Source organism: Diorhabda carinulata, chromosome X, assembly GCF_026250575.1.
Source record: "Diorhabda carinulata isolate Delta chromosome X, icDioCari1.1, whole genome shotgun sequence".
NCBI classification, from domain to species: Eukaryota; Metazoa; Arthropoda; class Insecta; order Coleoptera; family Chrysomelidae; genus Diorhabda; species Diorhabda carinulata.
Genome location: NC_079472.1, coordinates 3,779,195 through 3,800,554, shown reverse-complemented (window position 1 = coordinate 3,800,554; position 21,360 = coordinate 3,779,195). Strand labels below are relative to the sequence as shown.

The 21,360-nt window shown below is 30.2% G+C and overlaps 5 protein-coding genes across 8 annotated transcripts; 2 read left to right on the top strand and 3 right to left on the bottom strand.

Annotated features, from left to right (window-relative positions):
• Positions 1-429: 429 nt before the first annotated feature.
• Positions 430-5,019, top strand: LOC130901185 (protein Mpv17-like). Its single transcript, XM_057812358.1, has 3 exons — positions 430-1,162; positions 1,222-1,655; positions 4,825-5,019. Exons 1-2 carry the CDS (start codon positions 968-970, stop codon positions 1,645-1,647), a joined length of 621 nt encoding a protein of 206 aa, XP_057668341.1. The 5' UTR covers positions 430-967; the 3' UTR covers positions 1,648-1,655; positions 4,825-5,019.
• LOC130901187 (uncharacterized protein C9orf85 homolog) lies at positions 3,459-6,571 on the bottom strand. Its single transcript, XM_057812360.1, has 3 exons — positions 6,169-6,571; positions 3,844-4,203; positions 3,459-3,785 (listed from the first exon to the last, which is right to left on the bottom strand). Exons 2-3 carry the CDS (start codon positions 4,186-4,188, stop codon positions 3,513-3,515), a joined length of 618 nt encoding a protein of 205 aa, XP_057668343.1. The 5' UTR covers positions 4,189-4,203; positions 6,169-6,571; the 3' UTR covers positions 3,459-3,512.
• On the bottom strand, positions 5,136-5,934 carry LOC130901186 (uncharacterized). The gene is made up of 2 exons (XM_057812359.1): positions 5,904-5,934; positions 5,136-5,808 (listed from the first exon to the last, which is right to left on the bottom strand). Exon 2 carries the CDS (start codon positions 5,796-5,798, stop codon positions 5,178-5,180), a length of 621 nt encoding a protein of 206 aa, XP_057668342.1. The 5' UTR covers positions 5,799-5,808; positions 5,904-5,934; the 3' UTR covers positions 5,136-5,177.
• Positions 6,572-6,994: 423 nt separating the features above from the next.
• LOC130901184 (COP9 signalosome complex subunit 6) lies at positions 6,995-14,509 on the top strand. The gene is made up of 5 exons (XM_057812356.1): positions 6,995-7,321; positions 7,384-7,515; positions 7,606-7,757; positions 7,814-8,173; positions 9,897-14,509. The coding sequence occupies exons 1-5, from the start codon at positions 7,105-7,107 to the stop codon at positions 10,035-10,037; spliced, it is 1,002 nt and encodes a 333-aa protein (XP_057668339.1). The 5' UTR covers positions 6,995-7,104; the 3' UTR covers positions 10,038-14,509.
• LOC130901183 (uncharacterized) lies at positions 10,065-21,337 on the bottom strand. Of its 4 annotated transcripts, XM_057812353.1 has the most exons (15): positions 21,117-21,330; positions 20,745-20,878; positions 20,488-20,684; positions 19,713-19,951; positions 19,226-19,402; positions 18,050-18,214; positions 17,791-17,977; positions 16,771-16,969; positions 16,551-16,690; positions 16,248-16,443; positions 15,538-15,720; positions 15,340-15,461; positions 15,054-15,238; positions 13,826-14,002; positions 10,065-10,923 (listed from the first exon to the last, which is right to left on the bottom strand). In XM_057812353.1, the coding sequence occupies exons 2-15, from the start codon at positions 20,873-20,875 to the stop codon at positions 10,591-10,593; spliced, it is 2,631 nt and encodes an 876-aa protein (XP_057668336.1). In that variant the 5' UTR covers positions 20,876-20,878; positions 21,117-21,330; the 3' UTR covers positions 10,065-10,590. The 4 variants fall into 4 exon arrangements, with proteins under 4 accessions (XP_057668336.1, XP_057668338.1, XP_057668335.1 ...); XM_057812355.1 differs by lacking the exon at positions 13,826-14,002 and having other exon boundaries at positions 21,117-21,337; XM_057812352.1 differs by having other exon boundaries at positions 20,488-20,878; positions 21,117-21,293.
• Between the last annotated feature and the right edge of the window lie 23 nt (positions 21,338-21,360).

Here is a 21,360-nt window from a genome sequence, read left to right as displayed (position 1 = left end):
TTATCTACTGTAACAAAATTACTGGCAATTAAATCATGACGCATCTCTAAACCACTTATTCTCTTTCATGAACGAAAATTTAAAAACTTTTAGTTCATTTTTTATAGATGAGAATATTAACAAATTATTTAACCCAATAAAACTTGTGGCCGTTATACATACAAATTAGGGTCCGTCATATTAAATCCGTCAGCTGTCTAATAAAAAATGTTGTCACATCAAAATTCCAATCTCGAAGATGCTTTCATATTATTAAATTAACGCCTAGTCAATGTTTTTACCAAACTTCTTGAGCTTCATACTTACTTCTTGAATAAATAACTCCTTTAATATCTTTTTTGTACATCACAATTAAAATTTCAAGACAACAGAAACGCGTTCTTAGACTTACAATAAGGTTAGTTCGAGTCTTTATTGCTTATATATTTATTTATATATGCTGTTAACAAAACCTTTTGTTGACAAAACAAAAATTATATATCTATAATTTTGACTATTAATAAGACCCATAAATAAATTCAATTTTCCCTTTCTTAATTCCCATTTCTATTAAATTGGATGACACCCTTGTTAATATATCGAAGAACACGTTTACAGCCGACCAAATTTATTATGAATTTCTTGTATTTATCCACAATTTTTTTTTATTTGTTACTAAAATAAAATATTTATATTAATTAATAAACATAATATAGAGTTTTATAACTTTGTACTGTCGTTTCCATAGATAAATCAACAGTAGTTTATCTACGTCTCCAGCTTGTGGCTAGTAACAAACGTAGCTTAGGCCTGCCGTAAAAAGAAGAGAATAACCTCAATATAATATCAACATACTATTTAAATTTTATCGTAATGTTATCATTACAATCTGTCTGAACTATGAACATTTTGATTAATTTGCCTTGACCTTTTAGTTATAAAAACATTTAATATCTAAAAAAATGTAGACACAATTAATAGTTTAACAATGATATTAAAGAAATTCATGAACTTATACAGCAGATTATTGAAAAATAATCTCATACTTGTACAATCTATACAATCGGGAGTTTTTTGTGGAACAGGAGACGTTATCGCACAAGTAATTGCTGAAAAGAAATCTTTTAGTGAGATAGATGTTAGACGGACTGGTTGTTTTATATTATTAGGATCAGGCTATGTAGTGAGTTTATAAAAATAAATAAATTGTATATGAATTAATACTTTACATTCTATTTTCAGGGGCCTATATTATCCATTTGGTACAAATTTCTTTCAAGAAAACTGGGTGACAAAGGTAAATTTGTAGTTTTAAAAAAAGTGGCAGCCGATCAACTTTTATTCGCCCCACCTTTTCAAATAGGATTGATTACAGTAATCAACAGTCTACAAGGAAGAGATTTTGATTTTATCAAAAATCAAATACGTCAAAAGTATACGGATATTTTGTTAACAGGATATAAACTTTGGCCTGCAGTACAGATAATAAATTTCTATTTTGTACCTTTAAGTTATCAAGTTTTGGTAGTACAATCTGTGGCTCTATTTTGGAATGCTTATATCTCATGGAAAACACAATATGGCGTAGCAAAGATGCATGATTCATTAAAATTTGAAGAAAAAACTGAAACACAGCAAGACACTGACAATGCTATGACAAACATTTAAGTATTCAGGTAAATATATTACTTCTTCGGTTTCATTTTCTTATTTGATAAATTCACTAGTTTCCAATGGGATACCATATGGGTATTTAGGGTTTTACTCGAACAGATTAAGGTTGGATCCTTTGTATTCTTTATAAAAAAATCATGAGTATATGACGCCATTCAAAATATGTAGTAAAATTTTTCAATCCTGAAGCAGAAACAATAGATGTTTCCACTGACCAAGAAGTGGGATTTACCGGAGAAAGTAATCTATATGTGTATTTTTTTTAAATTGAATTAATTTTCTGCTAGAATCAGAACTAAAAACAAATGTGTTCAATGAAAATGAGTTTAGTTTCAACTGAGAGAAAGCAACCTAACATTCATACCTCGACAGCCCACTTTGAAGTTACAGAAATGTTTAAGGTCGTTTTACTTTGTATCAAAACAGCATACTACTGAGAATGAAACTTTTAGAGAAAGTTGAAAAAAACTGGTACTTACCACATTTTCAAGGTATCTGTATTCTAGATTTGTTTCAAAATATAAATTTTCCAAAAATTAATGGAAAAATTAATTTTTAATCTGGCACCACATTCTCGAGCAATCCTGATTATAATAGTTGTTCTGAGTTTTGTAAAGTTTGTTATCAATTGTGCTGGAAGCTTATTTTTGGAAAAAAATTTTTTAGGAATTTTTAAAATATTGTTTATTCAACTATACCCCACTGCAATTTCAATTTTGAGAAATCGTTTTATATGATTATTATGAATTGTTTTGGCTTTTTTCTAGATTTTAGCGCTTGTTCTACTTTGTTCTGGAATGGCATAAGGCTGAGAACAAAACTTTCAGAAAAAATTGAAAAAAAAAATTATTCTTGACCTTTTACCGCATTTTCCAGGTATCACGATTCTTGCAATAATTCTAGGTTTGTTTCATACTATTCCAGGATATTGTTTTCGAAAGTAAATTGATTAAATTATTCAATTAATATCCCAATTACTCCTCAATTTTAATAAATTTCATTATATGATTTTTTCTGAGCTGTTGTAGTTTTTTTTTCAGATTTTTGCGGTTTTTCTAGGTTTGTTCTACTTTATTTTGGATCAGCATAGGGCTAAGAACGAAACCTTTAGGTAGAATTGAAAATAAATTTTTGAACTGAAACATTTTTTTTTCAAATGGGCTGTTTTGAAAAAATGTATAACAACCACCAAAGCTGGGATGTCTTAAAAATGCAGTAACATCTCGAAATTGAATTATCTGCAAACTTCTTAGAAATAAATGTCTCTTAAACAAGCTGCTGTCTAAGAAGGTAGAGAAGCCTCGAAAAATCTAGCTAGAACTGTTCCAGAACAAAGTGAAACAAACTTAGAACAAATATAAAATTTAGGGAAAAGCTAGAACAACTCGGAAAAATCAATATAATAACGATTCCTTGAAATTGAAGTGGCAGTGGGATATTAGTTTAATAATTTGATTAATTTTTTCTTAAAAATTTTTTTTTTCAAAAATATTATGGAACCGTATAGCACAGACTTAAAATAACTGCAAAAATCGTTTGTTTTGCACAATTTTCTCTTACAGTTTCATTTTCAGCCCTTTGCCATTTTAGAGCAAAATTTCTGTAACTCCAAAGTGCAGTGCCAACTTCTAGGGGGTAAAATTCATATAATCTGTCAATTATTTGTTAGTAGTCCAACATATCGTTCTATTCAGAACGAGTCCATTTTTGAAGCTAGGTATACAAACTTCTATTATTCTCTATATCTTGAACTAAATTATCATATAAAAATTTGCTGAGTTGACAAAAACTTATCAAAACCTCTGTATATGTAAATGGCATTATATTATTTTCCATTCAGAAGGAATTTTGACAAATAACTATGAAACATCACTATCATCCTCTTCATCTTTATTTTCATCACTGTCTATGAAATCATCAAAGTCTTCATCATCTTCATCGTTCATTTTTAAAGAATTCAATTTATTTAACAAATCTTTCCTATCATCTTCTGCTGTAGTATCTTTAGAAGATTTCTCTTCGATTTTTTCCTCTTTTTCTTTTCCTTTTTTGTCCAAATATCTTAAAAACGTCCTTCTTTTTCTTTCCGGAAGTGACTGTAGCAATGCCTTAAGTTCATTATCTAACTTCAGCTAAAAAAAGATTAATTCAAACATTTACTGATAATTAAAAAATATTGCAACCTAATACCTGCTCTTTTTCTGGAGGTTCGGCAACAATAACTTCTTTACTTTGACAACACTTTGTACAAACTCCCAATTGTCTCCCACATTCTGTGCACATTACATGATAAGCTTTCTTAACATTTTTCAACCCACATTTGGTACATGTTTTTGGTTGAGTCAGTGGTTTGTATTTCTTATATTTTATTTTCCATTCTATTATATCTTTACATCGAACACATACTTCGCTAACTTGTATTGAATTGATCATTTTCGTTCTGTGGTTCGTATCATGAAGACTGTTTTTGAAAGCTGTACGGTTTTTATGTTTTTGAGGACGAGTTCGAGATGTATTGCCCTTTTGTGTACTCATATTTAGTCAAGTGACCTAGAACAAAATTTATTCACTATATATGGTTTCTGAATTGCAACAAGGTGTTAAAGTAGCAATTCGAAAAAAGTTGAGGAGAGCCAAAAATGTTTACTCTTCCATTAAATAACACTGTAATTTTTTGAAAATTACTTAGTTTTTTATGTACACAAGGAAAAGTTTTCTTGAATTATTTTATATTTTTAAACAAAAAATTCGTTTTATTATAAAGTGCATCTTGGTCCATTTTTGCAAACTTCTCTGAAAGAAAACATCTTTTGCACAGGTGTCATGTCATGTTCAAAATTACCAAAGAGAAGTTGAATAAAAATTGCACAAGAAGGTATTGTTTTAATTAAAACATTAAATTTGCAAAAATGGGCACTTGTGGATTCTGGACTCCTTTTTGTAATCAAAATATCCGATAAAAAAAGGGGACAAGTGGTTTCTTTGTTCCTTATTGCTAAATACATACAAAAACTATTATGACATGCGAGATATTTTCTTGAATATTCAGTTTGCAGTCGCTCTCTTTTTACAGGTTGTAGATGACTTTTATTCAACCCAATTTTTGCACTTTCCTTTGTTTAGACATAAATATTGGCACTTTTTGCAATTCAAAGATAATATACTTTTTAGATTATGGAAAAAAATGATTTCAGATAACATACAAACAAGAAAGATCATAAAAATACAAATACCAAAGAAATATTGTTACCTTCTTTCAATTACCAACAATCTACTAAATAAACAAGTGTGAATATACTTATTGCAGTATTTTGAACAATAAACAAATTTAATTTTTTTACCATCTATTAAAAAATAATAAAGTAATTGGAGTTTTATTTCTTAGTACTAGAAGCGTAGTTGGGTCTAATGAGACACCAAATTTGTTGATCTACTTCTTTCTTTAATGAACATGTAGATAGTAGAAAACTGAGTAAAACAACTTCCAGAAAAATGTTTTGTATTTTAAATAAAAAAAATAACATCTAAGCATCTGCTTCCGTAACTTCATTGATAATAGATTCTGTTAGCAATTTTAGGAGCTCTTTTTCAATTTTCTTATTTTGATCCACTTCTCTCTGTATAAATTCCTGTATTTCCACAAATTGACCAAAAATATTATTAGTAGCTACTGTAACGCTAGACCGATCTCTAGCTAAAGAATCAAGAATATTAATCATTTTACGGTATTCTGTTAATTCGTTAAGTAATTCACTAGCCAAAGCACGATATTGAGGTAATTCATCCCATTTCTCTGAAAGGGGTCCTCCTTCTGTAGCTCTTTGTATAATTTCTATTTGTTTTAAAAGACATTTTCTATATTCTTCGCTAACAACTATGACGAAATCTTTCAATTGATTCATCAGTTTAATTATTGCTGCATCCCCTTCTTGTAAAGCTGTACTAATATCTTCTTCTAGATTAATTGTTTCAAGTTTTTTATCCATTACAGTTGTAGCCATACAACAAATTTGAACTCCTGTTAATAGATTTAGTTTTGTGAGTTTTTTTAACTTGTATGCTGTTGCTTTCGGTACGCACTGACGATACAGTCGAAATGTTCGGTGAAATAATCTGTACTGACGTAAACATGGGTACCCAAGCATTTTAATATATCTACAAAAAATAGTTTACATGACAACTCCTATTGATCAAACATGTTAATTACTTCAAACACACGTCAAAAAAATAACATTCTATACCAACTTAACTGTATAATTGTTATATTTCAAAATAGTTGTGTTCTAACCTACAAAATTAACATTGTTTAATTAATACGTTAAAAGCAATGGGAGTGACATGGAAAGAATTACATTTTTTTAAATGCTTAGAAATCACCTGGCATTGATTCAAACATAGCGAATAGATGACTTATCCTTAAAGAAGACATAATAGCTCAAAACACCACTCAGTGAATTAAACTTTAGAACCTTAAAATTAGGTTTTTTACATATATTTTTTGTAGCGTGTACTCACCTGTAAAATGTTTATTAACTTATATGTTAATTGTTAAATAAATTAGGTTAGAGGTGCATGTATCACAACATGGTTTAATTTTTTGGCAACCAGCGTTACACGAAGCACTCAACTTATTAAGGTACAGTCACATGTGAAGATATTTGGAATAGGCCAGTGTAACAGTAACAGCCAATCACCGTTATTCTCCAAAACTACTCTATGCTACCAGAAAAGCAGTATTCGTATCTGTGTAATAAGTATTTGTCTTATACTACCGATATTGTATGAAATTGTGAATATATATTTAATTCATTTATAGTGGTATAAAAAAGACACAGCTTTCTGAATTTGTCTGTTGACTTCTTATGTCAGTCTAAGACCTTCTACACACGAAGCTATTCATTCAAAACTAATTACTGACGCGAATCACTAACTAATCCTCTAGTTTGTAACTAGTAGCGCCGTCTGTTATGTACCATTAAATAACATTGGTAGTTAGTGAACAGGGACTAGTTAGTGATTTTCGTCAGTAATTGATTTTAAATGAGTAGCTTCGTTTGTATTTATTGTATTTATATTTGTATTTCGTGCCTTGCATTACACATGCGCACTAGGTAGAATTGTCATATTTCGCATTTTGATTAGCGGTTCAATAAAACTTAACCTCAAATACAAAAAATATGGTGCAAATGCCCATATGCAAGCACGATTCACAAAGTTCATTATAAATGGATCAATTTTACATCGAAGTGCGAATTAGTACGCACTTCGTCCACGAATTTGATTAGAAATGTACCTTAGGATGTCAAAGAATCAACTGATAGCAATTTTGACAAGTGACATTGACAGATTCATATCTTAATTCAAACATTTGACATTCGAACTTATATTTTTGATCCGAAATTGTTTATATTTCAAAACGATTAAAACAGCCTCAATAGATAGATATTAAAAATGAGTGGAGGAAAAGAAGCTATGGAAGTAGAAGTGGAAACTGTACCAACTGCAGAGAGCTCTAAATCATCTATGGACACCTCTACCGATGTAACCAAAAATGTGATGGCATCAGGAGCCGTAGGATCCATAACTTGTTCACTGCATCCCCTTGTAATTATGAATGTTTCTGAACATTGGACCAGAGAACGAGCACAGGAAGGCTCTGTACAACAAGGTATTCTTGTTGGCTCTTTAGTTTAGTTTTTTAGTTGAATGTAAGGAATATAATTGTTTTAGTAATCGGAGCGTTGATTGGTAAACAGAAAGGTAGAAATATTGAAATAATGAATTCTTTTGAACTGGTATTCAGAGTTATAGCAGGTGATATTGTTGTGGATAAAGATTATTATAACATGAAAGAGGAACAATGTGAGTATTATAGTGAAGTGTCAAATAAAACAGTTTTCCATTCCAAAGTTAATCCTTAATAAAAATTTTACTTTTGTATCTTTTCCACAGTTAAACAAGTGTTCAGTGATTTAGATTTTATTGGTTGGTATACGACAGGTGATGCTCCAAATACTATGGATATTAAAATACATAAACAAATATGTGAAATTAACGAATCACCTATCATGATGAAGCTTAATCCTTATGATAAAAATATAGAAGTAAGTAATCAATGAGATGTTCATTTTAATTGTTGATTTCAACTTTTTTCTTGCAGCATCTCCCAGTAAATCTTTATGAATCTGTGATAGATTTAATAAATGGTGAAGCTACAATGTTGTTTGTTTCTTTGACATATACTCTAGCTACTGAAGAAGCAGAACGTATTGGTGTTGATCATGTAGCTAGAATGTCTGCCACTGACTCTGGTGAAAGTTCTTTAGTAGCTGAACATCTCACTGCACAGCATAGTGCCATTAAAATGTTACATTCGAGAGTTCGTTTGGTTTTAGAGTATATGAAAGCTGTACAAAATGGACAGTTGCCAAGAAATCATGAAATACTTAGAGAAGCTTATTCTTTATGTAACAGGTTACCTGTTATCGATGGAGCTAGATTTAGACAAGATTTCTATAATGTAAGTATTGATTATTGTAGAAAAATCAATTTTGGTTCATTTTGTTTCTTGAAAAAAGTTTCCCTACTATTAGTTGTTTGTAGTCTTATTCTTAATTTCTTGAATTAGACTAGAAACAACACTTTTCACTCATTAATTATGTTTAATAACAATTGTGTAATAACTGGAAGAAACAGCACATGTAAAACAAATTATTTGTGGATTTACCATAAATCAGTTGAATATTTTACCTTTTACTATGTTTTTTATTCAATACCATGATTCATAATTATCAAGTTAAATAAGAAAACAAGTTAGGGAACTTTGTCAATGAAAAGCTGTCAATATTTAGCAAATGCACACAATGTTGTGATAATGGTTAGAAAAGAGAATATAAAAAAACTGGTAAGGAAGCAGAAGAAAGAAAAAGAATATTAAAAAAATTAATAATAGAAACATAAACTATGGTCTTGAACTGAAACAAAACGAAAAGTTGAAATATGAGTAAATCGAAAATGATCCAAGTACCAAATACAATTGGAATTACATAATAGCAGAATAAAAATAAAAGAAATAGACACTTACATGTATTTAGGAACCAAAAATAATGACAATTGAAATGAAGAAGTAGAGATCTATCTGGTTGAAAGTAATAGTAATAGCTGAAGGGTTATACCATGTCCTAATCCCAGCAGGTTTCGACGAAAAGGAAAATAAGAATACACAAAATATTGTGTTATACAGAAACAAAACCTGGGCTCTGGATAAGATGCAACAAACTAAATTGGGGATGAAAGAAAGGGACATTTTGTAGAGGAATAAAGATAGATGAAGTATTGGTGAGATATACAAGTTACAAAATATATGTTGAAGGAACAAAAAATAATATACAAAATCCAAGAGATTACACTGGATGGTAAATAGCAGGGACATAAAGTAGAATAGAGAAAGACTGAAAAGAAAAGTAGAAAACCAAGAAGAAAATTGATTGATGGCAAAAAACTAATTAGAAATTGTAAAAAGCTACTGGAATGGATGGCAGATAACAGGGACGTACAGTAAAAAAGAAGACTGTGAAGGAAGCAGTGTTGCAAACAAACAGCTTAGAAAATAGAAAAGGCAACAGACATATTGAAATGGGAAAAGACTGTAGCACCTGTAATAACCTTTTTAATGAAATTCTAAAAACAATTTTTGTATTTGTAATTTTGATTAATTGCGCTTTCTAATATTCTGCTTCCTACTATATTTTTTTACTCGATTAAACTAGAATTAAATCAAACACAAAAGGATCAGATGTGATAAAGTTGAAATTGTATTGAGAATGTGATGAAATAGTGGTACTTGATCCTAAACTTAAGGAAATAGATTTGCTGGACGGTTACACCACATCCTAAAATCCCAGCAGGAAATTAGAGTATACAAAATATTTTAATAATAAATAATAAAACAAAACCTGGGTTCTGAATTGGTGGAACATGCAAGTAACAAAATCTATGTTGTTAGATGAATAAATAATATGAGAAATCCAAGAGGTTACAATGGTTTACAATGAAGACTGAGAATAAAAGCAGTGTCTCTGATTGAAGATTCTTCATCAAGAGTTGATGAAAGAGCCTTATGTTTGCTTCACCACCTCGTGTACAATTTGTAATGAGCGGAAAAATTTATCAAAATAACTTTCTGTAAATTATATGTGAGACTATATTTTGATTTAACATCTGATTATCAATTTTATCTTCAGCAATGCAATGATGTTGGATTAATGACGTACTTAGGAACACTTACGAAAGGCTGCAATGATTTGAATCAGTTTGTGAATAAATTCAATATCCTTTATGACAGGCAAGGAGTAGGACGTAGAATGAGAGGTATTTTCTTTTAATAATCATAGTAATAATAAAAAAAAACATTCAGAGTTGTATTATTTATTAAAATTTTGTAATAAACAATCCTATAAGTACATTCGTCTTTCTTAAATGTGAGTCATAAGTAACTGAACAAATAGCAAGTGAAATAACGATTTAAAATTGGAGCAAATGAACAGTTTCCATTATAAAAAGTTTACTTTCATTATTTATTCACTTTTAAACCAGATGTAAATATTCAAAAAAAGTTTGTATAAAAGTAGGAAGACCGTGCGCTTTCTGTATAGGCACTGGTTTTTACAAAACACAACCTCTAAAACATTATCGTTTATATTAATAACAAGTATCCAATTAGAAAAACTATTTGTGTTACCACAGTTGGTGAGTGTGTTTTTTCTTACAGAAAATCCTTTTTGTTACCTATTTTTAACTATTCTCAACATATTTGACTCTAAATCCCTTTTATTTTATCTATTTATATATTCAATTCTTGGGGCTGTATAAAAATTAATAGCAAAAAAATATTCTTTTACTCTCAAGAAAGTGATATTGTATAGGTTTCTTTTTGTTCTAATTATTACCCATACCGATAAGTTCTTCAAACAAAGTCCCGCTCAATTCCTTTCCTTGTATAACCCTGTTGGAATATCTCAATGTAGCCTCAGCTAAATCCCTAACCGACCATTTTCTGTCTATGAGTATCCTACAAACCGTATCCAACTTGGCTAACTGTTGATGTCCATATGTACGGTAAATAAGTGCTGGTACACCTGCAACGCTCGCTGCCATCCATTGGATGACTACTTTTAGTTGAACGTCTCCTTTATGGGATGATCCGCAACCCCAATTGCCCGTAGAAACGGCTTTGAGACCGTTCTTAGGTTTGTCAGAAAGTTGAGAGAGCTGAAATCGAAATGATTATGAAAACAATATTTTTAAAAACTATTTATGTTATATACAAAATGTAATATTTGAGAAAAGTTAATTTTGAAAATTCTTACTAATTAGGATGCAATTTAAAGTTGTGTAACTAAATTACTAATACATAAGCTACCAGAACCCAATTTATCAGTATATTTAAGGATTTAGAAATTTTTTTTTCTTCTTTTGTAACCCATTAGTGACATGACAAATTTCATGAAAATTCAGAATATCCTATGCATAAAAACTTTTCAGCTTTTGGACAAACTTCTAATGTTTAGGTGAATGTAATAACAGTTGGTTTAGTTGATAATATTATGTGACACATAGTGAAAGGGAGTAACCCTCTTTTTTGCCCGTTACCTACTTGACTTCATTGTGGAAAACGGAGATTTATTTTCTTTTTATTATGTGTTAATCATTTCTTTTACTGGTCAAAAAATAATGTTCAAGTTTTGATGCAACCAACGATGCTGCTTTTTTATAAAATTTTAACTCCAGCCGAAATGTTTTTTTTTTGGTATCATCAACCATAAAATATAAATTTTTGACGTTTAGAGAAAAAATTGAAGAAATATATTCGACTATAGATTAATAAATTTGTAATAACTTTTTTAATTGATAAAAATAATTTGATGTCATTATCCTAATTTAAATCCTGAATTGCTTAGTAAAAATCACTCCTTAAGTGATCAGCATCAACTTTAGTTGCTTGGGAGTAGCTCCATTGTGGATTATTTATTTATTTAAGGCTATTTTGGAGAGAAAGGTTTGTTGGGGTTGGCCCAGATATAGGAGTCGCTCCTCTGCAAGACTGGGGTTGTGCTGTCCTGACTGAAAAGGAGGAAAAACCGACTAATGTCCAAAAGAAGACGAAAAGAGAGCTCTAGTTTAAGTAAAAACGATTCTTTTTAGTTTGGGGATATATTTTGGTTTCTATTTTGTTTCTCTATTTGTTTTTTTTTTGTTGTGCGGGTACAGCTGATGAACTGGTTTACGAAGTGTGAGTGTTTCATCTTATGGATATGGGAGAGTTGTCTAGGAAGTTGAGGTAGAAGTCTTCATATGCTGTTATTAGTAGCCAAAAGGGCGGGAGTTTCCTCTTGGGCGAGGGGTCGTATATTAGCGAGCCAGGGTGAAGAAGGGTTTCTTTGACAGTGGAGTTATTCGATTGTACCAATCACATGGGATGTTTAGAGGTCCTTTAGACGGATTGAGTTGGGGGTTGTTTATATTGACATAAACGTTGTTGCGGGGGTTGAATCTATACTTATATTGGCAGTACCTGGGAATACTATTTTGGAACAAAATGACTAAAGAATATTTAAAAAAAAATGGGCTTTAATAAGTTAGGGGAATGTTTTCTAGAGAAAAATTTGAGAAAAATGGAATTTAGTGGCTTATATATTACTAAAAATTATTGGATAAATTATTAATGATAATTAAATATGAATTTCTGTGTTATTTTCAAGAAAAAATCAATAAACTTAATGAATTATTCATTTTTCACAAATTAATGTTGAAATAGACAAAGTCTGGCAAAAGGCTTGTTTCACTGAGGACCCTGTATATATTTTCGAAGTATATTATTTTTCAATAGTTCCTTATGGTATTAAATAAAAGTATCCCGAAGAAATTTTAAAAGTTTGTACGAAATGAAAATATGCAAGATCCCTTTTTATTCAAGATCCATTGCACAGACTTTAGGGTTTATTAAAACTTGTAACAAAAAAAATGGCTGTATACTGGATAAATCTTTATTTACTAGTGGAATAGGTAACCAAATTCAATAAAATATTATACGGGTTGGTTCATTAAATTGGAATCTGTGAATGCAATAATAATTTATATTATAAAAAATGTTTCATATTTTTTAATATACCTCGTATAGATTGAAAAATTTTATTGTATTATGGCTGAAATATAAGTTTTCCTACGACCACTTATGAAAATGATAGATTGCACACTCATTTTTACCTAAGAAAGTAACTTATTTCACACATGTACTAAAACATAACAAAACATACATGTATTGAAATGCTTCTTTTTCTAATGTTATATATGGTCTCGAACGATAGAGGGAATACGCGAATACAATATGAATTTTTCTGGATGCCGAAGGCAAAAGGCCAAATTTAAGAAAACTGAAGAAGTAGGCAATATGATTTTTTGAGGTTATATTAGAGTTTGCAATAAAAATTGAAAGTTTGTTGTGATTTCTGTTCAAATACATATTAATGTCTGCAAGATAATTTAAATGTTAAAAATAAGTGTTACTATTACTACGTAATGTATAAAGTAGTTGATGAAAATTTATTTTCCATAGTGAAAGAAAACATTCCTCATGACTGTCTTGATTTTACTAACAGGTACTTTAAGTTAAAAGTTTAAAAATTATTTGTTCTATTGGTTTTTTTTCTGTTCTTTAGTTATAAAATATTTTGTAGAATTTTTTAACTTTTGAGCATACATGTTCATATACTTTTTTGAAAAGTATTCCAACACATGTGTGATATTGTTTAATTGACTTTCTTATTTAAAAAATAGGTTATTTAAGAATTTGTTACATGGTCGTAGGAAAAATAGTGTACACAACTCGTTGGAAAGTGTATTTCGCCCTCGTTACATTTCATCAACTAGTGCGAAAGCTATCAGTTTCCAAACTCGTTATGTAATATATATTATTTGCAACATGTTGGAAAGTTTCACAAAAAATACTTTTTTGTAATACTATTAGAAATGGTACAAAATATGTTAATACCATCATCAAATAAACAAACCTATACCAGTGGTAGATTATAATTTATTTGGTTATTATTACTTTTTATAGTAATTTTTTATTTGTATATGTATAAATAATTATTTTGTTAGTAAGCAATTTTACCTCATTTTGTGGCAAATTAACATTAACGGAAATATCTTCTAAAGTCTGTACAATTGCTTCAGTAACACAAGTAATAAACCAAGTTTTAGTTTTTGTTAAACTACAAGCTGAATCTTCATTCTCAAAATTTGTTATTGCTACATTCTCATTTTCGTAATCTGGATATAAATCAGCACTCTGTTAAAAAAAAATACACAAATATACCATTTATACCAAAGTTTCATATTCGAATGGCTTATAACTTTTAAAATTGTTTCCAAGGCATGTTGACTTTGTACAAAAATCTAATTATTCCTCATAAATTAAATAAAATCATTTTCCATTATGATCCATTGTTCGGAACATCATGAACAAACGACAAGCTTACCTATCAATTATAATTGAATAAAAAATTCTTGATAATTTGTTGTAACAATAATTTTACAATTTAATCCCAAAATAAACTGTATTAATTAAAGGAAATAGTTGTTATTCACTGAAGATTGATTATATAAGCAGCAGAACTAAAAATGTTAGAAAGGCTTTACCACTAAAGATTTAACTTATCATTTACATATATTGAATAAATAAAAAATCAGGGGTTATGTACAAAGTTCTGTTATTATATTTAGTTTCTCCTTTTGGGCTATTTGAAACATCATGAAGATGATACTACTGTAAATTTTTTTAACATTTATGAAAGCCTTCGTACACAAATTTCCTTGGATAAATAACTGATCCTTAAAGTAGTCCAGGTAAATTCTCTGAAATCCAAGGGAGAAACTCGATGTTCCACTATAGCCACTAATCATTTCAAACTGATCTGCGAGGAAAAAGAATTGAGAATCTCTGTTTATACGTGGTCTATTTACAAAATAGAAGCAGTTTCAATAATAAGTCAACATCCCTTTTAAAGAATTTTCATTAGTAACTCTTCCTCGTATTGTATACACCCAAAATTGATGTAAACCATTGTTCAGTTTGGAACAAACACTTGAAATAGTATTAAAACTAGAAGAAGAATTATATCAACAAGAATAATAACTATTAATATTCCGAGAATAAATATTTAAAGACTATACTAGTGATAACTGCCCGCTGTAAACTGATATTTATAAATCATTTCACTCTAGACCTGACTCAGGCTAAATTATGGCACTAAAATATTTTACGAAGGTATTAAGCAAGTCACAGCATACCAACCGGATTTTTTAAATATACAAAAGCAATATTTATAACGTGGACATACCAGTTGAGCAGCCAAACGGTGTTTCTGTCGAGCTAATTCTAAACTAAGACTCTTAGCATTAAGTACTAATTTATTTTTCTTCGTAGAATATTCGTCGTTCGGACCTGAGTTTGTATCACATGTTTCTGTCATAGGAACTTGTACGCCAACAAAAGATTCGCTCAAAGTTCTTTTTAAAATTGAACCTAAAATAGAAAAAAAAATTTAGTTGCAGATATATATATATATATATATATATATATATATATATATATATATATATATATATATAATAGATTTGATATACCTGCGAATCTTACAACGGCAAGCTCTCTTGCATCTAGTTCTTTCTTGGTACCTTTTTCAATTTCTAAAAGAGGACATTCCAACCACCTTGAAAATTGTTCGTATACTTCTTCCAATTCCGAACTGGAAAACAAATTTTGATAATTACTTTTGGAAACCCCTCCGAAATAAAATATTTTAATGAATGTTTTCGTATTACCTGTATTCTGTACTAAAACTATATTCTGATGATTTATTGGATTCCTTTTTGTTCATAACTGATGATTGTTTATTTCTAAATTTATCTATCCATTCTTTTTCTTTGTTCAAGGAATTTTCTAAAAAATTATCTTCCAGAGAATCTTCTTTCAAAGCGAACCCAGTAGAACCTCCCCTCCTAACTCTAACGAAAATCATAAACAAATTTAGTTGAGGATTTTCATACTCACCAGTATTTTATAAATAATATTTAATTTTAAAATGTTGGTTATCCTGCTTATCAGAATCAATTTAAAAAGAAAATTAGGTGCATTTGTGGACAGGTGTTATTGGAAGACATCTAATGAGGCCCTATTTTCTAAAACCTACTTCAAATGACAAAAATTACTTGAAGTTTTTACAAATTAATCTCTCTACACCAATTCTAGAACATATATTCTTCAGAAAAAATGATCATCATGCTGATTATAGTCAAATTTTGAGAAAATATCTTCCTTAATAGTTGAATTGATAGGTCTAGACCTCAATATCATTAATTTTAGGAACACGCTAAATAGTTTGGTTCATAAATATCATAAAAACATCTCATTTAAAATATACGGGCAGTATTCAAGCAAATAATACCAGAAAGTAGAATTAATTGCTGAAATGTCTCATTATAAAAATAAATTTGATGATGATTCACCAAATACTCTGTATAATGGTCTCTACCTTATATCCCCATCATGCAAATTGGATCCAGTTACTGATATGCCTACAGCATAACTAGATTCTTCACTGGTAGACGGTGTACTTGTCGACACTTCTTTCCGTAGAGCATCCCTTAATCGTTGAGCAAATAAATTTCTTCTTTCAGACGTTTCTAGATCTATACTATAACGTTTATGGAAATTTTCGTCCTCACTACCTGCAAGAAAACGACTTTAAGAGGTATACAAAAATTCATCAATTCAGTGTTCGGTCATCTGAACTACTGACTAACAATAAGATATCATATCAAAAGTTTATGCCCACCATCATCTACACTAGTTTTGGCACTAAGAAATTCTCCTTCAGAGGATTCGCAGCTGTCATATGTACTTCTGCTATCATCTTCTACCACCGGATGCCTTGTAATAGGTAAACATTCTCCTGATGAACCCAAAACAATAAATCTAAAATATATTTACCTAATAAATAAAGCAGCAATGATGATTTTCTATGAAATTAGGAATATAAATAATTGTGTACGGACCTTCCTCTTCTTCCTTGTACTATTGAATCGTTTGGTTTATTTCTCTTTTGTAAATTTCTCTCCATTTCTAATTGAACACAAAGTCTATCATTTATTAAATTATTATTGTCGGGTAATGACGACAGAGACCCGCTATGAGTCGTGCTACATGATTGCTGTGTTATTAGAGGTATATTTAGGCAGTCTGACTGATTGGAACCTGTAAAATTTATCTATTAAAAAGATAAACGACTATTCTAATTTCTATTTTCCCAAAAAATTTTACTTTCTGACATTGTTTCATATCAAGAACTTTTAAAATAAACAAAAAAAGAAATACTTTCTAAAAAATGAAAGTCCGAATGTCTCTATTCGATAACATAGCGTCGGTAACTGCGGTACATACTCTGCCAATTCGGTACAGAAACTTTACTTGCTAATGACATTTGTCTTCTTATTATTTTCAATATCATCAATTTAATAATTTTATGACATATTATTTATATCTTCCTTATCAGTTACTTGAATAATCTTATGTATATCTTATGCCATTCTTCAATGGAGAAAACAACTACTTTCCTGGCTAATGCCTCGACGAATATTGAATTACAATTCCTCTGAATAGCGTGATGTCGTCAATCAACCCTTTTCTCGATATTAACATCCCCAATGGCTTGTATTTACAAGGAGAGATTGTTGTTGGTTTACACAACTCATTTGTCGTCAGTAGTGGTTCGCAGTTGGAAGTGAGGATGGCGCTACTTAGCGTTTGCTGGAAAATTTTTAACTACATGTACCAAATAGCGACGCTCTTTGACGTTTTCTTCAGTTCAGGTCTCAAGCCCGAACGTGGGTTGTTCTGATGAGACGTAATGGCGTCGAAACTAGTCAGTAGTTACAACTTCTTGCAATTGCGAGTCATAGGGGATGTTAATATTGACAAAAGGGTCGACTGAAATCACACTCTTTAGAGGAGTTGTAATTCAATATTCGTCGAGGCTTATAATGAAATATTCATGCAGTAAATTATGTATAACTCACCTGTTGATTCCCCTATAGGCGATAGTCGCCTACGGTTATGATATGGAGTTTCTTTTTCCGTTTTAATTAATTCTTTTTGTTGAAATCCTAATAGGCACTTATTCAATTCCCTCAAAATATTATCTTCTTCGTATTGTCCTATTGGTAACTTGGTGTAATCTTCGGCGTCTATACAACATACCGTCATCTGAAACATTTACAATCAATTCCTTTTGGAACTTCATTTATAGCAGGAGATTATCGTGTTGTATTTACTTACTTTTTGGGGTTTATCAAATTTTTCTAAATAGGCTCGATGTTTGGGGTCTACAATTCGCGAAATGTGCCTTACACCTTCCACAGTAACGACTTCATTATCTTCTAAGGCTTCAACATTCAAAAGAAGCGTTAGAAGTTCCGGAGCTGTCACTAAATTAATACATTCCTACAAATTATATAAAGGAGATAGTATATATATTTAATTTTGTTATCTCATTCTTTTTTTTTTTGGTTATATTCAACCGAAAAATACATTTTTGTATTAAATTTAAATTTCAAAACGCACAATTGAATTCAAAGCTGTAATATCTTAGCTAAATATCATCACACATCATTGAAATCACACCGAAAAGCTATATACTTATAATCTTCTACAATTTGGAGCTCGATTCCCAAACATACCTTGAGGATACTCTACCCAATACCGAACAGAGCAATTCGGCCCAGAGTTGACTATAAACTTGGACAACTTACGAGCTTAGAAGACGCCGATCTGACTCCGTTCAACCGATACTACTACCACAGATGCTCTTCCGAACTGTCGGATATAATCGCACCTAGAGCAGTATTTGCAAGACCTACTCTATAGGAAGAAACGTCTCATGAATACCGAGTTCGCTTGCAGACGTCCAGCACATCAAGTTATCTCTTTGAAGAAGTGCAGCCCTTTGGAATCAGCTACCAAGGCACTTCTTTCCCGAGCACTAAAACCTACAGAAGCTCAAGACCAATATCCACAGGCATCTCCGCATGGCAGGCACCACTTGAGTGTCCAACTGTATTTGCGATGGAGTGGATATCTCTGTTTCAAAATTGCTACTAAAATGACTTAAAAAATGAGTATTTTGGTTTTTACACCGATATACTTCATTTTCTTTCATTTTAGTATATGAAAAAGAGGGAGATTACGATTTTTCCCATATTCCCAGGGTGGAATTATCAAATTTAAGGACCACAGAAATTGTAATTGTGTATAAAAAACGGCTTGTTTTGTTAACATATTTGAGGGAATTAATTATTATTATCATTAATTGATGACTAAGCTACAAGTGCTCAATTTTCAAAACATTTCAAAAATGAACCTATTTTTCTATTCACAAATAAAATAAACGAAACGATTAGTAGACGTACTGAAGTCGTAGATTAATTGATTTTAATTTATTTAAATACATTTTACCTGAGTAAATCCGTTACTAAGAACATTTCCTCCGATTTTGGCACTTGAAAAACAAATTTGTAAACATTCTTCTTCTGGTCTGTCTAATTTGCCATCGTGTCGTATTTTTAATGAACACAAAGGTAAGTTACATTCTAACCAATCTTCTATTGTCAGCCATTCTTTGCTGCTCATAACCTATAAATATTAATATTTCATATCAGTTTGATAAATGTCTCAAAATTAATTGATTATTGATCAATTTATACACGACTAAAAATAAAAGTATGGAATGGGAGGATTACATTTATATTAAAATGCTTACAAACATTCAAATATTGAGATGAAAACTTGAAAATTTCATAGTAAATTGAACTATTTCCACGATAATCTTCATAATCTTCGTAAGTTAATAGCGAACAGGAAGGACATTAAAGAAATGGAATGTCAATATAAGGTGAAGTATATCAAGCAGATAATTTTAAACAAATATAAATGAAGAACTCACCTGTCTCAATATTTTTATTCTACCGCAACAGTTTTCGTTATTTGCGAGCCATTCGAAATAATAGAGTATACTTTTCAATTTTGATTTTTGTGCGTTATTATTAAGGCATTTAAAAAAATCGGCGAAATTGAAATTCTGTAAAGTGGGATGAGTCCTTTCAGTTCGTTTTGGAAATGTCGAAAAAAAAGCATTTGCGATCAACGATGAAACTAATGAGTATTCCAGCTCGGTACTGTCAGCTAAAAAAATACTAATTATGATTTTGTTAAAGAAAAATTGAGGAATCTATAGTAGAAGTGTCCATCGGATTAATGATTAGACGAAGATTTTATTTAATCTAAACAATTTAATTTCTTTATTTGTCTCTTGATAGAAAGTCTGTCGAGGTTTTCAAAAAGTCCTGAAATGAATCCATTCAAATAATTCAAGAAAAGAAACTGAAAATTTGATTTGTGAAAACTACTTTTTAACATGGTGTAAAAATTTCTCACAGAATGATTTTATCAGAGCATTAAATTGGCCTTATTTTGAAGGTAATTAACGAAGAAATACATAGCCAAAATCCAAATGTTATTTCTTGCAATAATCCAAAAGCTCATTAATTAATTTTGACAATCATTTATTGTTTGTTGAAGATCCATAATCCGTGACCTATTTTCCTTCCACCACTTGAAAATGCAGTTTATACGACGTTTTAATGTCTTCCCAAAATTTTCACTTGTTCGAAATGTATTTCTCTGCCCTGGAAGTTTTGAAAAATCATCTATATACAAACCTTGTTGTTGCAAGCTGAAATGTAAGCCATTTTTTGGTCTGCATTCTTTAATTTTCAAAGCTCTTGCCGCAAGATTCGGTAGAGTTTTCGAAAAAAATACACTCCTCTCTTCATTTGTTAAATCATTATCCAAAAAATTCATAAAACCAGCGAATTGTTGTGGATCAACTTTTTCTTCGTCTGGCTCTAAACTTACACTAAAAAAAGATATAGTAAATGAATAAACTAACATACATATTATGATGAGATTAACATACTTGCACATTTCATATATTTTTTGCATTTTCTCTGTAAGATCTGTGGAGTTTTTTGTATCTGCTATTTTTTTAAGTAATCTTTTTACTGAATCCCACCATGGTAGGTCACTGGGCAGCATAACAAGAGCCATTTTCTAAAAGAAATCAAAATAAATGATATGAAACATTTTTTTTTAGAAATTCTATTCCATTAGATTGTAATTACGTTACCCCAGTCTTACAATTATTCCAACTGTAAAATACAATGATTAACAATATATAATTAGATCCATGCCGTTTAAATTGTTTCAAAAATAAAATGGTACTTGTTCAATTAAGTGGAAGCACCGGAAACGAAATAATTAATACACAATAAAAGGTTCCTGAACCTACCGAAATAGCCAAATATGATTAATTCACCCGTATAAATTCTAGATCATATTTTTGACAAATATCAACAACTCCACCTTTTTATAGGCGTTGATCGGATATTTTTTCGACAATTTTCATTAGTTCCCATCACTTAGAGACGATATGTTAAATAATAATAATTTATTATAATGGGGTTATCTCCACTTGCTACTCTAAAAATACACAAACGTCTATTGCTCATCTTCGTCAACAGTTTTTGACGTCG